Raw genomic sequence first — 18,484 nt, forward strand, 5'->3', positions numbered from 1 at the left:
ACCCTGAGGCACACCTTAAATTACCAGCTACCACACTTCATCCCATACATATTCGGAGAGGCACTAGGCAGGGATGTCCCCTCTCACCAGCCTTATTTGCTCTTGCTATGGAGCCCTTAGCAGAAATCATTAGATGCAATCCAGACATCATGTTGGAAACAAGGAACAAAAGTTAAGTCTCTTTGCTGACGATCTCATCCTCACTCTCACTAAACCGTTGACTTCCCTCCCAAATCTGATGGCGGCTCTCGGCTCCTTCTCTGCAGTCTCAGGTCTTCGTGTGAATCAATCCAAGTCGGAGGCCCTATATTGTAAAGTCCCACCTTCCATGCAAAAACTAGTGGAGCTGAATTTTGGCTTTCACACTCTAACACATTATCTTCCCTATTTGGGCATAGCTCTGATACTCTCCCTTGATACACTCTATAAACATAATTACCCACCGTTGTTTAAGGCCATTAGGGCTGATATGGCTAAGTGAAGTAAATTTACGATCTCATGGGTGGGTAGAAAACTATCAAAATGGTTACCCTCCCCCGACTGCTTTACTTATTTAGAACCCTCCCTATCCCCCTTCAGAAGGGTGATCTACAACTCCTCAAGACAGACATTTTTTAATTAATTTGGAACAATAAACGTTCCAGGATATCGACACGTATCATGATGTATCATAAAATAATTGGGGGTCTCTCACCTACTAAACTAATACAGGGCGGCTAGGGTGGCTCAATTATTATTGACTCATCTCCCACCAGATAGGGCGCCGGTATTTGTTTCCTTAGAGGTGGCCCAGCTTGCACCATATTCCTGGGGCGCACTGATGTGGATGATATCGCCCCTGCCGGCTACGTTAAAGAATATCTCTCTCCTTTCCTACCATTCCCTACTCCTTTGGCGCTCCGTTAGATTCAGACATGGTTTGCAATCCCGATACTCCCCGCTGATTTCTGTGTTTGGGAATCCGGGGTTTCCCTCGGGTCTCTAGTGCTCAAATTTTCACTGGTGGTACTCTAAACATTTAACCAAAGTTCATGATTTCATTAGGGATGAACGTTTGATCTCATACGTGCAATTCACTGAAGCCCATGCCCCCCCCCCCCGCACCTGAGTGCTACAGGGCTATCCAGCTGTTCTCTTTTTTGCACAAGTTAGTTCCTGCCCAAGTTAGTATGTCATACACCCCTATGGAAATTTTTTTTACTTTACTCACCCTCTCGACTAGGTTTGTAGTCTATGGTATATCGTATTTTTAATACTCCACGTCCGGACACCAAATTGCCATATATGTTGAAGTGGGAGGGGGACATGGGTGCCACGCTCTCGCCTGCACAGTGGAGACAATGCTGTGACACGATAAGTAAAAGGTAGCTGGCTGGTTGAGACGTCTACGAAATTGCTCCATAGAGCTTACTATGTTCCAGCAACACTTCACACCATCTATCCTACGGTTTCGGCCGGTTGCTTTAGAGGATGTAGCCTAGATGGTACGATGTATCATATTTGGTGGTCTTGCCCGCGAGTGTCGACTTTTTGGTCAGATGACTGTACTTTAATCTCCAAAATCTGCCAGTTTACCGTCCCAAAACGGCTACCTACGTGTCTATTGGGGGCTATTCCTCCCAGAATGTCTAACTCTAAATTTAAGCTTGCCCAGTTTATATTCCTGGCTGCTCGAATTTATATAGTTTCCAAGTGGCGTACAGCTGATCTTGATTTCTCTATGGTTATTAATAGAGTTAATCGTATCGCTATTTTTGAAAAATTGGAGGCTGTGAGAACTGACTCACTCCACCTCTATCGTGCAGTGTGGGACCCATGGCTTTCCTCCCCTCATTCACCCGATTTTCAGTATACCATTACCTTATAATGTGTAATCCTTTTCTGAGATACTCTGCTCGCTCTACATATCTGTGACTAATATGTGCAATTTTATGCCATGGCTCAGTTGTTTGGTTTTTATTTACCCGCCCTATGTCCCTCCACGTCCCTTTTTCCCTGTATGGTCTCCCTATTTGATACAAGCTATTTTCATTATATCCTCCTGCGTGGGGATTGTATATCCAATTTCTACCCTGATAAACCAATAAATGCCTTTTGAAACTAAAATGCCTAGAACATATTTAGCGTGTTCTATGTAGCTAACCCCACGTCAAAACAAAAATGGACACGTTTGGAAATCATGCATAATTAAATGTAAATTATTACTGGTGGGAACAGAAAATAAGAACATCTGTTAAAACTAAAATCAGAAGTGTTTAATCTGTAGGGACAAATAGCTCAAATTAACTTTGTGACCCTAAGCAATGAAGAATATTTCTAATTGGGCAGCATAAGGGAAAAATGTTATTAAGAAGCGCTAAATGATTTCAAGAACATATTGTGCATTTAGTCACAATAACTTTACGATTAACAATCTGCTGAAGAATAGCAATGTTGTCTGAATGATGTCCTTCACATACGAGGAGTGGTTTGCGTCCATTTGCAAGTCAGCAGACAGAATAGGTTTAATTGTTGCTTAGCAACAGGTGCTGCAGTAGGTGGGTGACACCATCAGATCACCATGCCCCGGTGGAGGCCGACTGTCACCTGCTATGCTATAGAATGGCTAGTAGAATGTATTAATGATGTGCCGCCAGCATTTCCAGACACCATACATGGGGGGGGGGGGGGCGAAGATAGAATTTCACATCTATTGCAATATCAATGATGTTCTACAGGGTGCTTGCCCAAGCCTTACATAAGACAAACTCTTATCTTTGCATATGGAGTCCGATGGTACACAAGCACACTGACCTTGTTCACTCAATTGGTCAGACATACAGTCGTGATAAAAAAAAAAAATAGCAGGGAGTTTATATATAAAAAAAAAAAAAAAAAAGCACAAAATCATATTAACTTATTTTCCTAAATACTAATTCACTGGAAATATTACACATTCAATTTCAAATGAAAAACAATAACATTTCTCCAGTTTGTGTTAATCCTTTACAGAAAGTAAAGAAAAAGGAATATTCGGCTGTTCAAATAAATAGCAGTGCCAGCATTTTTCTTTAACAACTCAAAAATGGAATGTATAAACTGAAAATATATTTCAGATTTCACTTTACTGAACTAATATTTAGCGGCATAACCATTGTTTCTGAGAACTGCTTGACATGTGTGTTGCATGGAGTCGACCCACTTCTGGCACCTCTGAACAGGTATGCCAGTCCAGGAAGATTGGACGACATTTCACAGTTCTTCTGCATTTTTGGGTCTTGCCTCATAAAACACATTTTTTATGTCACCCCACAAGTTCTCTATGGGATTGAGGTCAGGGGATTGGGCTGGCCACTCCATTACCTCAATTCTGTTTTCTATAACCAAGATGTTGTTCGCTTACTGGTGTGTTTTGGGCCATTTCAAGGGCATTTCTTCTTTGGCATAGGACAACATGATCTCAAGTATTTTGATATATTCAAACTGATCCATGATCCCTTGTATGTGATAAATAGTCCCAACACCACGGTATGAGAAACATCCCCATATCATGATTTTTGCACCACCATGTTTTACTGTGTTCATAGTGTACTGTGGCTTGAATTCAGTGCTCGGAGGTCGTCTGACATACTGTCTGCGGCCACTAGACCCAAAAAAACAATTTTGCTTTCATCAGTCCACAAAATATTGCACCATTTCTCTTTGGGCAAGTCAATGTGTTCCTTGGCAAATTTTAACCTATTCAGGACGTGTTTTTTTCAATGGGACTTTGCGGGGAGTTCCTGCTGGTAACTTGGCTTCACTTAATCGTCTTCTGATTGTAGCAGCACTCACTGGTAACTTCACATCTTCTTTGATCTTTCTGGAGGTGATCATTGGCTGAGCCTTTGCCATTTTAGCTATTGTCAGATCCATTTGAACAGTAGTTCCGCGCTTACTTCCACACCTTTCAGGTTTTGGTTGCCACTTCAAGGCATTTGAGATCATTTTAGCGGAGTAGCCTATAATTTGTTGCACTTCTTGATGTTTACCCCTCCCGAATCCGCTTTTTAATCCAAGTAAGCTTTTCTTAATGTCTAGAACGACCCATTTTCCCCAGTATTTCAGAGGGAAATGCACTATAACTAACATGGGCGACATTTGCCACCATCCTACCTTAAATAAGGGCCAAAATTGCCACCTGTAATTCCACAGAATGAATGACGTCACCCATTTAACCCCTCACTGCTATTATTGTGAACAAGCACTTTACAATGAATGATTCAATTACTCAGAATGAGCGGTATGCATGTCCTAATTGTCAGCTCTGGTTTTTTTCTACTACTCTACAACACTTACAAGAATGTAGAAATATCACTTCTACCAAAAACATTGATTTATTAGGTTAATGATGTTGAACTGCTATTTTTTGAACACTACATTGCATTTTATGGACAAAAGTATTGAGACACATACACAGAACACCTACAAGAGCTTTAAAAGGACATCCCATTTTAAACCCATATGCATTAATATGGAGTTGGTCCCCCCTTTGCAGCTAAAACAGCTTTCACTCTTCTGGGAAGTCTTTCTACAAGATTGGAGTGTCTGTGGGAAGTTTTGCCCAATCATCAAGAAGAGTATTTGTGAGGTCAGGCACTGATGTTGGATGAGAGGGCCTGGCTCGCAATCTCAGTTTTAGTTCATCCCAAAAGTGTTCGCTGGGGTCTAAGTTCTTCCACACAAAACTCACCCAACGATGCCTTTATGGCCCTTGCTTTGTGCACTGGGGCACAGTTATGCTGGAACAAAAAAGGGCCTTCACCAAAACTTCTCACAAAGTTAGAATAATACAATTGTCCAAAATATCTCGGTGTGCTGAAGCATTAAGATTTTCCTGGAATTAAGGGGCCTAGGGCAACCCCTGAAAGACAACCCTATAACATTATCCCTCCTCCAAACTATACAGTTGGCACAATGCAGTAAGGCAGGCAACGTTCTATTGGCATTTGCCAAACCCAAAGTCGTCTCTTAGACTGCTAGAGAAGGGCGATTCATCACTCCAGAGAACATGTTTCCACTGCTCCAAATTCCAGTGGTGCTTTACAGGACTCAGACGCTTGGCATTGTGATTGGTGATGTAAGTCTGGCATGCAGCTGCTTGGCCATCGAAACCCATGTCATGAAGCTCCCGCTTCAACATTTTTAAGCAGATGTTAAGGCTAGAGGAGGTTTGGAACTTTGCAGTTATAGTCAGCAGAGCGTTGGTGACTTATGCACTACGCGCCTCAGCACTTGGTGACCCTGTTCTGTATCTTTACTTGGTCTGCCACTTTGTGGCTGAGTTTATCGTTCCCAAACGCTTCCACTTTGCAATAATACAGCTCAGTTGGTGGAATATCTAGGAGGGAAGAAATTTCACTGACTGACTTGTTACAACGGCGGCATCTTATTATAGGACCACGCTGGACTTCAGTGAGCTCTTGAGAACGACCCATTCTTTCACAAAGGTTTGTAGAGGCGACTGCATGACTAGGTGCTGGATTTCATACACCTGTCGCAATATACACACCCCCTGAGGAAGCACTATCGCGAAACACGCGTTTGGGTTCTGCACATATTACGCAGGTTTCTAGGACCATTAAGATGGGTAAGGTGCTGTTTAATTCCTAATACTTCAGCTTCTCCTATCTCTATATGGACTGTTTTGTCCTGATTACATGCACTTTGGATAGGGTATTGCCACTCTCAGGCTACTGCACTCCCTACTCTGTACATCTTTGATATGGAGACTACAGTATACTTTTTATAATATATTGTTTGTTATCCTGTCATGACATGTATGTGGCTTGTCTTTATAGCCACACATGTAAAAACTCTCCCGCTTCATTTGCATAAAACATGGCCACTACAGATGCTTATTCTATTGACTTGTCCTTGGCCATCGCTCCCAAGTCGTGCTTCCTGGGAGTCTATTAGAAATGCTCCTTTTAGGGACAATGTGACAACGTAACACTGGCTTCAACCATGGCCCAGATAAGGATATCGGGTGATCTCTGGAATAGCAGCAGTCAGGGCAAGTCAAACTCTGGAGATCTAAAGCACCATGACTGAGGAAAAGGCAGAATTTTTGTTCTTTTACTTGCGTTTATAGAAGGAAACTATGGAAGATAAGTGAAGGCGGTAAAGTGGCTGGTTGTGAAATTGGTAATGACATAAAAATACTAATTTAATGTGGTCATAACAGACTTTCGCAATTGAAGCTTTCACAAGCAATAGGGTGCAAAGAACATGTTTAACGTACACAAATACAAGCTCCTCAAGAGAAGGATTGGAGTCTGTGGAAGGCTTGTATAAGAGGATTACATTTAATTATATCTTTTTCCAACTGCATGGAAAGGTTATTAAAAGCCAATTACCTCTTTGGAATGCAGTGAAGCGAGCAGAGGCCATTCCAACGTCCTCCTTGCACTACTTAATACTGAAATTAACAGCATTTTAATTCTTCATGATAACTTCCCCTCATGAGAGAAAATCAGGAGGCGGCAAAAAAACATAGCAATTTTATGAGCAATTTAGTAGAAAAAGAGAACACCGCATGCTCATTTGATTTTGCGAAATAACATTTATATGCAGCCTGTAAAAGCACACATTGCTTATTGTCATTCTATCAATGGTCCAAGATAGATACCCTGATGACGATAGAGAAGCAAATAAACAAATCAACATTTCTTCCATTTCTTTATTTCTAAGGGCCGGTTCACATCATCGTTCGCTTTCCGTTCAGGGGTTCCGTCGTGGAACCCCGCAACGTAAAGTCAAACGGAAACCCCTGAACGGATAGCGAACGCGGATGTCAACCGGCCCTAATATTTAAACCCATGTTAAAACTACGTTAGGGCCTGTTCACATCAGCGTTGGCTGTTGACACACAATAGATCTTCTGTCCCTAGAATGGAAAGACAACATGGTCCAACAGTGTCTACATACATTAGAATGTTGGCAAATACTGATGAAGACTATATCATCTGCCGTACGACTGTTACTAAGGGTCCCATTAAACAGGCAGATATTCTTTCATGAATGAGAAACGAGTGGTTTGTATCTGAAAGACTATTACACGTAGGAATAATTTACAGATTTTCGCTGTTTAGTTGTTACTGCGATTATATGAAAATTTGCACGATAAAATCGCTCGGTCTAAAAATTCCTTAACTCGGAGCAAAAGACCATCCGCCATCTAGATTTCTTTGGTTCTTTTCTGGGATGATCGGCGCTGTATAGCAGTTGTTCACTCCACAGCTGTAAATATTCATTCACCCAAGCCATACATGTTAATAGGCGTACTGGGGGGTGAGAAGTTCTGGCTAAATCACTATAAGCAGGCCGTCTAAAACCGCTGTACACGTTAAATAACTGCCAATGATGAGATTAGTAATATACATGGCTTTTTGCCATGCTTTATTGGCATGAGTGCCCATTGTGCTCTGATTTTCTTAACAACATCCGTGTGTACACAAGTTGTAGCCAAAAGAACATTTATCAGAATATGCAAAAGAATGGTTACTGCACAAATCTATGGGGTTCTCTTACTTGTCATACAACTCATAACTGGCCAGTAAATTAACTCTTTGTATGTAATAAGGGGGTGTGGCTTTAGGAGGTGCCAAGGCAGCAGTTGCACCCAAGTACTGGTGCCTGAGGGAAACCAAAGGTCCAGTATTAAAAATGGCACAATAGGTTAGGGACCCTACAGATTTTGCGCTGGGGCCCAGGAGCTTTAAGTTACACCTGTACAAGGTGCGTCCCAAAAGCAATGAGAATGATTAGGTGAGGAGAGGGAGGAAAGAAGGGATAGAGGTTGCTTCGGGGGTATCAAGTATACGGCCGGACCTTCCTCAGTTAAACCCAAACCTTTCGAGGCATTGGTACGTTACAAAAGTGCGCCCTCGTTTTCCCTTAGTCACAGACGAAAATGCAGAGCAGAATCGCACAGCGTTACGCAATCAAATTTTGCAAGAAACTTGGAAAAAGAGCTTCAGAAACCTTAGAGATGCTGAAGACAGCGTATGGAGAAGCTGCTTTGTCATCAGTCCAAGTTTTCAAATGGCACAAGTCCTTCAAGGATGGAAGGGAAGCCTTTAAAAATGAACAGCGCTCAGGGTAACCTTCAACATCAAGAATTGATGAAAATGGGGCTTATAGCCATGACTTGGCACTGTGTGATTTGTTTTTGTTCTCCAAAATCAATACTCACCTGAAAAGACACCATTTTGGTATTGATGAAAACGTCCAGTCAGCAGCGATGAGGGCTCTGACCAACCTCTCACATGAAGACTTCCAGCACTGCTTGCTGGAATCGTTGTGTTCAGTCCCAGGGGACTTACTTTGTAGGTGATCGAGCCTAATTTTATGTGTTTTGAATAAAAGGATCTTTTTGGAAATCATTCTTATTACATTTGGGGCGCACCTCGTATGTCACATAGTTAGTACGGTTGAAAAAAAAGACACATGTCCATCAAGTTCAAGCAAGGGGTGGGAAGAGGGAAAGGAAACATTTCACATAGGAGCGAATATTTTTGTGTTCTAGGAAATTATCTAAGCCTTTTTTAAAGCCATCTACTGTCCCTGCTGTGACCAGCTCCTGCGGGAGACTATTCCATAGATTCACAGTTCTCACAGTAAAGAAGGCTTGTCGCCTCTGCAGATTGAACCTTTTTTTCTCCAGACGGAGGGAGTGCCCCCTTGTTTTTTTTACATGGAACAGGATTTCACTGCAGTTTTGTATGTGCCATTAATATATTTATATAAGTTAATCATGTCCCCCCTTAGTCGTCTTTTTTCAAGGCTAAATAGGTTTAATTCTTTCAATCTTTCCTCATAACTTAAATTCTCCATGCCCCTAATTAGCTCCGTTGCTCTTCTTTGTATTTTTTCCAACTCCAGGGCATCCTTTCTATGAACTGGAGCCCAGAACTGAACTGCATATTCTAGATGAGGCCTCACTAATGCTTTGTAAAGTGGCATTATTACATCCCTGTCCCGCGAGTCCATGCCTCTTTTAATACATGACAATATTTTGCTGGCCCTTGAAGCAGCTGATTGACATTGCATGCTGTTATTTAGTGTATGATCTACAAGTACACCCAGATCCTTCTCAACAAGTGACTCCCCCAGTGTAGCGCCCCCTAGGACATATGATGCATGCAGGTTGTTGGTACCCAGATGCATAACTTTACATTTATCTACATTAAACTTCATCTGCCAAGTGGACGCTCAAACACTCAGTTTGTTTAAATCCGCTTGCAATTCACGAACATCTTCCATAGACTGAACTATATTACATAGCTTGGTGTCATCTGCAAAAATAGAAATAGTGTTATTAATCCCATCTTCTATATCATTAATAAATAAGTTGAATAATAGTGGTCCCAGCACTGAACCCTGGGGTACACCACTTATTACCGGGGACCATTCAGAGTAGGAATCATTGACCACAACTCTCTGGATACGGTCCTTGAGCCAATTCTCAATCAAATTACAAACTATAATAGCTAAACCTATAGTCCTTAATTTACCCATTAGACGTCTATGAGGGACAGTGTCAAATGCCTTTGCAATGTTCAAACACACAATATCCGCAGCGGCCCCTCTGTCTAGGCTTCTGCTCACCTCTTCATAAAAACAAATCCGGTTGGTTTGACAACTTCTGTCCTTAGTAAAACCATGCTGGCTGTCACCTATATTATTTTTTGTCACATAATCCTGTATATAGTCCCTCAATAGCCCCTCAAACATTTTCCCCACGATGGATGTTAAGCTTACTGGCCTATAATTAGCCGGGGAAGGCCTAGGGACATTTTTGAAAATAGGCACAACATTTGCCCTGTGCCAGTCCCTTGGCACTATACCAGTCACTAGAGAAACTCTAAATATTATGAAGAGGGGGACAGAAATAACTGAACTAAGCTCTTTAAGAACTCTAGGATGTAACCCATCTGGTCCCGGGGCCGTGTGTACATTTATTTTATTTAACTTAGCTTGGACCATATCTACATTCAGCCAATTCAGTAGATCAACTGATATATTAACAGCACTGGCACCGGCTACATCAGCTGCTCTTTCTTCTGTTGTATATACAGAGCTGAAGAACCCATTTAGTAGATGCAACTAGTACTAGTGGAACCCATTTAGTAATGTAACTTAGTAGATGGCCCACTTTACACTCCAAAGGTTAAAATACTCCAGATAAATGCTCAGGGACAAATTATAGCTCCTCAAGTAGCTAAGAAAGTTGTGTTTCTATAAAACAGAATAATAACAAGTAAATAAAGTGAATGAAAAAAAATCAATATAAGGCCCCATGCACACAAACGTAAAAACGCCCGTAATCACGGGCCCATAGACTTCTATTGGCCACGGGTACCTCCCCGTATGCTTACGGGAAGGTGCCCGTGCCATTAAAAAATATAGAACATGTCTTCTTTCAGGCCGTAATTACGGCATAGAAGTCTATGGGGCTCCCGTAATTACGGGTGACTACGTGTGTGCACCCGTAATTACGGGAGCGTTGCTAGGCGATGTCAGTGGCTAGTCACTGTCAAAGGGTGCTGAAAGAGTTAAACGATCGGCAGTAACTCTTTCAGCACCCTGGACAGTGACTTCCGATCACAATATAGATCAACGTGAAAAATAATAGAAGTTCATACTTACTCAGAACTCCCTGCTTCTTCCTCCAGTCCGGCCTCCTGGGATGACGTTTCAGTCCAAGTGACGGCTGCAGCCAATCACAGGCTGCAGCGGTCACATGGACTGGCGCATCATCCAGGGAGGTCGGGCTGGATGTCGAAAGAGGGACGCGTCACCAAGACAACGGCTGGGTAAGTATGAATTTCTTTTACTTTTACTATGGAAAGGGCTGCCCCTTCTCTCTATCCTGCAGTGATAGAGACAAGGGGCTGCCGATTAGTGCAGTGCAATTTTGCAGCGAAAACGTGCCCGTAAATACGGGTCGAATACGTTTGACCAAGGACCCGTATTTACGTGAGGAAAAAAATACGTTCGTGTGCATGAGGCCTAAATGCTGGAAATGTACTAGTAGGAAATCAGCAAAGGGCATAGGTAGTTTCTTTGACTATATCTGTAATCTAGCGAAGTGAAAACTGTAGTTCTAGATTCAAGGCATTCTCCACCAGTGCACGAACCCTTAGAATTTCATATAATAGAATATAAAATGCCTGCACTAGTTGAATATTATGACTTAATATAATATAGACAAGCTGTTACAATAACTTTGATCTTTCAGCTTCAGGACCATGGCTACTGGTCACGCGTGATGCCGTTTGTACGTTGAGCACATCTCACAGAAGTTGCGTTGGATAGTAGGGTGCGACAGCTACAATTGTGGCTCATAGAATTCAATTGAAAAGGGTGGTGGTGTATGAAAATCCTAATGAAACAAGTTGCTAGAATATGGAAATATAGCGATGCATATGAAGGAAAAGCATATAGAAATGCTGGAAACTGATTCCATCTTTCTTCATTACAGGATGCCCCTGCTCTCTCCAGAGTGGTGCTAAATAGGATTTCCTCCCCAATGTGGATCTGGTATAAGGATGGCCGTATAGCAGTAGTAAAACACAACTGCGTGGACCGACCTCAGCAGAGAAACGTCGATATTTATAAAGCTCTGGAACACCCATAATGTAGACCAGCAGTGTTGTATACATGTCCTGTGCATATATTTCAGCTCTCATTACAAGCAAAAGGTTGTACAGCAAAGTGACAAAGCAGTTGTAGAAAATCTGCAAGTATCAGCCCTTCCTGTCTCAAAACCGGAGATGGCAGGTGTTTTACATACATATAGCAGCAAGTCGGAAAATTAGCCTCCGGCCTTTTATTCTATAAATCACAAAAGCTTTGCATGTCACTTCGCCTCCTGCAGCCGCGGGCAAGGAAGTGGCCCATAACTGCAGCACCATGAAACAAACACAGAGGAATGAAACCAAATGTCAATGTGTGTGAAACAGCTTTACAATAATCCGATCAGTTACTACCGGGCAGCAAATAACTTCTAACTGCTAATATATTTACTTCTAGAGGCACCCTCCATAAATTCTGTTCTAACAATGCTGTCCAAATGATTGCCAACTATTCCATATGCCAATAGGATCCCTAGCGTCCGTCTGAGCCAAGAAAGCGGTCAATCACCCGCTCACCCCAGTTTGTGAATTTTATTGTAAAAAGATAATAAAACATAAACAGAGCAAACAAACAATGAAATAAAAGCACCTAAGAATATATCATTACGAAACAATTACCACCGACACTTTCTACGGAATCGGTGTACCCTGTACACAACCTACACTTTGAGTAGATTAATAAAAGGAAACCGCATTTGGATCCCATACCGAAAAAATTCTAGCATTACAAAAGCGCAAGAAATTTGCAGGAAAAGAACACACCTGAATGTTTTTTTTTGGTACGGTTTTTAAGTTTTGCTGTGTAATTAACTGCGTTTTCATGCTGTAGGGTTTGCTGCGTATTTCTGTACAACTACAGGGATAGAATTCACAAGCGTAATCGCGAAATAAACGGACATGCTGCAATTTTGAAAATATGCACTACGGGTCAATTTACGTCCTGTGAAATACGGCAGCGTGCACATGCGATTACCTGGAATCTGATGGTTTATGCTGGTACTGTAATACGCATGGTGTACATTGACCCTGAAGGTTACTCTATGGACGGTAAGATCACTAGACCTCTATCTTAGGCAAGTTCAGTCTTGTTCTGGTTAAGGAGAATGGTTATCCAGTTCTGAAATGCTCTTTTGTAGCGTATATAGCAACAGTATAAGTTCAGGGCCTCATGCAGCTCGTGGCCCTGTTCCCTGCCTCTATTAAGGCAGACTTCACATGGGACGGAAATGCTGCAGATTTTCTAAAGCGTATCCGCAGCGTTTTATGCATGCGTTATGTGCGTATATTGCTTCAAAATTATTCCCATCTACATTGAAAAAGCTGAAATCCGCTGTGAACATCCATAACAGAATGAGCATGCTGCGAACAGTATTTGAAAATTGGCAGTATGCTCGGATTTATGTCCGGAAAATGTGCAGCAACATGTGGATGAGATTTGTTCAAATAAAGCATTTGTGGGTTTGCTGCAAAGACACTTTAGAAATGCTGCAGAAAAGCTGCGCAAAATCCTCAGCATTTCCATCCCGCCGTGAATCCTGCATAAGGCCCCCTGCACATGCTGCATATTTTGTTGAAGAAATTTCTGCAACTGAAATTCACTTCCGTTCATCTGAATGAAGTTCTTTCAGTTGCAAGCACAAAATTTGCAGCGTGTCTAGCGTGAATACTGGCCGTAAAAATACGGATCCGTAAAACAGAGGGAGGATGCAAACTATGTCATCATCAGCATGTTGCATAGCAACGCTTCAGTAAATATGGACGGTATACGGATGCACATTCGTAGCAGTCTGTATTTACGGAAGCTCCCATAGACTTCTATGGGAGAGTCCTTGCCGTAATTACTGACAATAGGACAGGTTCTAGAATTTTTTTTCAGCACGGACACCCACCAGTAAAAATACTGAAAGGTGTTCGTGGCCAATAGAAATGAATGGGTCAGTAGTTACTGCCCATAATTACTGATGAAAAATACGGTTGTGTGCACGGGGCCTAACTCTTCAGACTGGAGACAAATAAGTCTCCAAAATTCAGGGAGAAAATCAAGGATTCCTGGAATACCATACTACTGCCCTGATAAGACATTAGTTATAGACTAAGGGCTTGTCTACATGTAAAGGAATTGCTACAGAAAATTTCTGCAACAATTCTGTTGAAAGTAGCAGACATTCCGCTGCGGAAAAACGCATCATTTCCTACAGAAAGTGGTGCGGATTTTACGGCGTTTTTCTCAATGTTGGGGAATGGTGACATCTATGAAAAACGCAGCAATTCAGTCCACTTTCCGCAGCAGGAATTGACATGCTGCGGTACGAAAAATACACTCCGCAATTTCGGGTGGGATTTTTACGCAGCGTGTGGAGGAGATTTGTTATATCTCGACCACTTCGCGGCTACTGTATTCTGCTGCGTATTTTCCGCCCGCAGCAATTCGACTACGTGTGGACAAGCCCTAACTTTTCCAATCTGACAGTATAGATTGGCACAGGAAGATATAGGTACAAATGGTATGATTGGCTGCTCAAATAAATTCCTGTTAGCAAAGTAGTCCTTGAGGAGAGAAGAGTTGTATTGATATTTTATCAAAGGGGAACTCTCTGGGAACTATAGTCTGGGTATTGCTAAAGTAAGCGGGCACTTTTATAGGATTGTTTTATGCTCGAAACTATGTGGAGGACCACATTTATGGAGAATTGTGTGTGGAGGGTACAATGGTATGGGCTACTCTATGATATTGCAATAGCTTATATATCTGGGGGGGGGGGTAGCACCACTGTGTAGCTAGCATGTCTTCCTAGTATGGGGACAGTCTGATATGAGCCCTACAATTTGAAACAATTTAGGGGTCACTGACATCACTAGATTTGGGGGCACTTAGAAAACAGGGATTTTTAACCGTTTTGCACGACTGACACTTTTCACTGCATAAAAAGCCACAGCAGAAAAATGGACGGAAACCTGCACGTGTGAACATACAATATACTTTCCCATGTATGCAGTTCTTATTTAACCTATGCCCTGCCAGAGTGCCATTGTGTTTTCTTGCTTAGAGAATTTGTACAATTGTATAAAAACATGGGATGCCTTTCCTTGTGCCCGATGTACCTGTTGTAAGAATTAGACTGCAGCAAATGAAGCGGGCAATGATCGACTGATTATGTGCATGTTGTCTAAAGAGGGTGGCATCTGTTTCAGAAATCATCTAATCGTGCGGATGACGGGGTGGCAAATGTCATTTCTACCTCAAGAAGCAGACGTTATTAGAGGAACAGATGCTGAACCAGCCAAAGTGTGAGGGCCCCAGGTGACAGGATCCTGGGTGGTCGGTTAAACTTCTTAAACATACAATATTATTCTTGTATGATTGGGAAATGGGGGACGTGTGACATTCACAACCAGCCTGGGTGAAATCAAACGCAGACGAGTCTTCTGGCCTTCATCAAAGAACACTTATATAGTCTGCAACCTGGGAAATTAAAAGGTTTACTTTCAGCTTCCCTCAAAACCACAATATAGGATTACACTGATTATAACGAACACTCCCACAAAAAAATACAGATTACTAACAGTCCAGGCACACCATAGGAGTGGGAAAGCAACGAGCTGCAAGATGTGGCCTTCTCTAGAACATGTGGTTTCTCCTATAAACTACAGACAATTCTCCATGTCAGATACCTGCTAAAGCTGGTAAGGCTTTGTTCCATTCCCACGGCTGGTCATACTCATCAGCAGGCCGGTCATCATCTTGAGGCAACTTGCTCTCTCGCATTCGCAGGTCAACAAGGCTTTCAGAATCCGACTCCACTCCATTACACTCTTGCTCATACGGCGTGTCATACAACTGGATGTTTTTCGGGGGCTGCTTTTGACTTTCCTGTTTTTGAATATCTATACAAAAAAGAAACATTTCCGGTTAGCTATGCTGTAAAATGAGATCACAGAATATCTTATTCCATGAATCTTGGCACATTAGAACGTATTTAGCACAATTGTGCAATGGTTTTCGCAGCTGCAATGTGTTGTGATAAAGAGCATTTCTTCTTTAAAAAAATAAGCAGTAAATACATATACAAAACAAAACAAAAAACAAAACCACTTGCGTCTTCTGCCAGACTGGTTACAGCAGCCTACGCGTTTCGGACAACACTTCTGTCCTTATTCATGGCTCGTGTCTGACACGCGTAGGCTGCTGTAACCACCGCCATGAACTTTCTGATTCTTTTAAATCGTTAGAATAAACTTGGAACGTTGCTTTCTTTTAAATACTTCTAAGCGCTGGATCATAGATCTTTTCTTCCCTTCTATTGGCTTGCCGTGTGCCGTCACGCAGGATCCGAGCGCAGTCTGGATTGAGACGATCTGTGGGTGAGCTGGAGGATCCTTCCTGGCTTTTCATATATACACAAATTTCACCAAAAAAGCTGGGTGACAATCCACATGGGAACTGAAATGGCAACTATATTGGTTGTACCAGATAACACTAAACTAACAACTGAATAGAATTTTTAGCAGGATAGAACAACTCGAGGGCATATATATCTATCTCTATTTTTACACTTTTAGGGTCGAAATCCTCACTAAGCATTAGCGCTCTAGATTATAAATAACGGGGTACAATCCTTGCTTTCTATTCAATTATTAATTTATTTCACAACACTGACCCATGCAATCAAGAATTCATTTTACTAGAGGAACTAATGGTAGAGGCAGACCCAACAATTTGCACTTCCACATTTCTGCATATTTATTAATGACTCTGTCTGGGCATACTCCGGGTAAATGTAGAGCTTGTATGAAAAGGATAGGTAAGGCTTCGTTCACATCTGTGCTAGGTCTCCGTTCTGACGTTCCGTCTGAGCTTCCTGTCGGAACGGAGCCCTGACAGACACAAACTGAAACCAGAGGTTGCCGTTTGCATCACCATTGATTTCAATGGTGACTGATCCGGTGAAAACGGTTTCTGTTTGTCGGTTGTGCAAGGGTTCCATCGTTTTGACGGGATGAATACATAGTCGACTGGAACGACGAAGCCTAACAGCAGTGAACGACAAAAGATCTGAATGCACACTTTCTAATTCATTCATTGCTTATGCAAAATGATCCTCGCTGTCGCACTAGAAATGGTGTTTTTAGGGCTCGTATAAAATCTTTAAGTTAAAACGCCATCCGCTGGAATATGTACAACATACAGATTTGGACTTTGACAATATGAGTTAAGTCTAAATGCACAGTCACATATTACATTTTTATTTGATCTTTTTTCATTTTCTTTGCACAGATTACTGAGGTGTGCAAAATAAAGCAAGTGTGTCTATGTATAAGCACATATGGTGTAATTCTATTTTTGCTGGAAAACATGCCTATTAAAATGAGAGCATGATATAGAATTAATATCAACCCAGGAGAGTACAGACAAACTCCTTTAAAGCCAAAAACAACAAGTTGCCAGATCAAATATTCTGGATTATCACACATCATCGAAAAGTTGTTTTAGAACTGCAAAATAATCTGAAATCAAAGATCAGGAGAAACACTAACCAGATAAAATAAATCGAAGTGTCTAGAAATTCTGATAGTCTGCGTCCTGTTACAGAACAGCTCAGATTCAAGGCGTTTCATATCACCAGTGGATCGCCGGAGGTCCAGCTTGAGACCCCCGGTAAAGTTAGCTGCAGGCTACATTCAGATGAGCGTGTCAGATTTGCACTCGTAAAAAACAGTTTTTCCAACATTTCTTGTCCATGTGCGTTGCGTATGGTCGGTGTGCTTAGCGTGTGGCTTGCGTTTTCCACGTCCGTACAAGCACTTTTTTTTATTTTATTTCTCTGATTTAGTGTGTGACTGATGCGTGAAACACAGACAACACACGTATGTCGCCCGTGTGCTGTCCATGGTTTTCACTGACGCATAGACCTCAATGGGCAACTAGGTGCGCAAAAATGCACCAATATAGGACATGCAGAGAGTTTCACGCAACGGACACTCGCTGCGTGAAAACTCACGTATGTCTGAATAGCTGCACCGAAATGAAATTGGCCCGAGTGCTGTCCGTGATTTCAACGGGTAGCACACGGAGGAGGAACACGCTCGCCTGAATGAGCCCTAATTTTCAAGATCCAATTCGCCATAGCCCAAACAGGGTGGGGGGGGGGGATATAACATCCATATGGAGCATATGGACAGGGGCAACCCCTTTTAAGAGAATGTTATCGTATATAAAAAAAATTGAGGAGACTTCTGAAAACTTTGTCAATAGTATCATCTACCATGTGGTGTACTACACAAGAATATATCCCCATGTAATGCCTCGTTCACATCTGCGTTGGAAGCTTAGTTAGGGGCCTCTATAGCAGATCCAGCTGAGACTACCGGTGACAATAGCGCAGCATGCTGCGCTATTGTCTCCGGTAAAACCACGGACACCCCAAAGGAAACGGAACTCATTTAAGTCAGTCAATAGCTTCCGCCGGCGGTATCCGTTGTGCTTCCGTTATTCCCTTGTTCTTCCTCTGACGGGGCAGAACGGAATGTCAATATGCAGGTGTGAACATAGTCGAAGACATTTTTTATAGCGAGTATGGTTTAGTAAAGCGAGCATTAGACAAAATTCCATGCGTGCAATTAAAATATATATCGCTAGTCATAAATATATATGTTCACTGGATACAGAATTGTGCATTATAGTAATTGTGTAGCAAATAAGCAATAGAACACAATAGTACAAAGGAGCCTTATTTTAACAAAATCTATGTGTATAGTATAGCAAATGACTAATAGCCATCCTCTGCTAGTAATGCTGGGACGCCGGGAGACCTTTGTAGGGGAGC

At 42.0% G+C, this 18,484-nt stretch overlaps 1 protein-coding gene across 2 annotated transcripts in view; it reads right to left on the reverse strand.

Annotated features, from left to right (window-relative positions):
* Nucleotides 1-18,484, reverse strand: part of SHB (SH2 domain containing adaptor protein B) — a 191,999-nt gene that overhangs the window by 54,149 nt on the left and 119,366 nt on the right. For both annotated transcript variants that reach the window (XM_075825642.1, XM_075825641.1), the window contains one exon: nt 15,333-15,545. In XM_075825642.1, coding sequence (XP_075681757.1) covers nt 15,333-15,545 — 213 coding nt within the window. The remainder of the gene's footprint in view (nt 1-15,332; nt 15,546-18,484) is intronic.

The sequence above is a fragment of the Rhinoderma darwinii genome, chromosome 1 (genome assembly GCF_050947455.1).
Source record: "Rhinoderma darwinii isolate aRhiDar2 chromosome 1, aRhiDar2.hap1, whole genome shotgun sequence".
NCBI classification, from domain to species: Eukaryota; Metazoa; Chordata; class Amphibia; order Anura; family Rhinodermatidae; genus Rhinoderma; species Rhinoderma darwinii.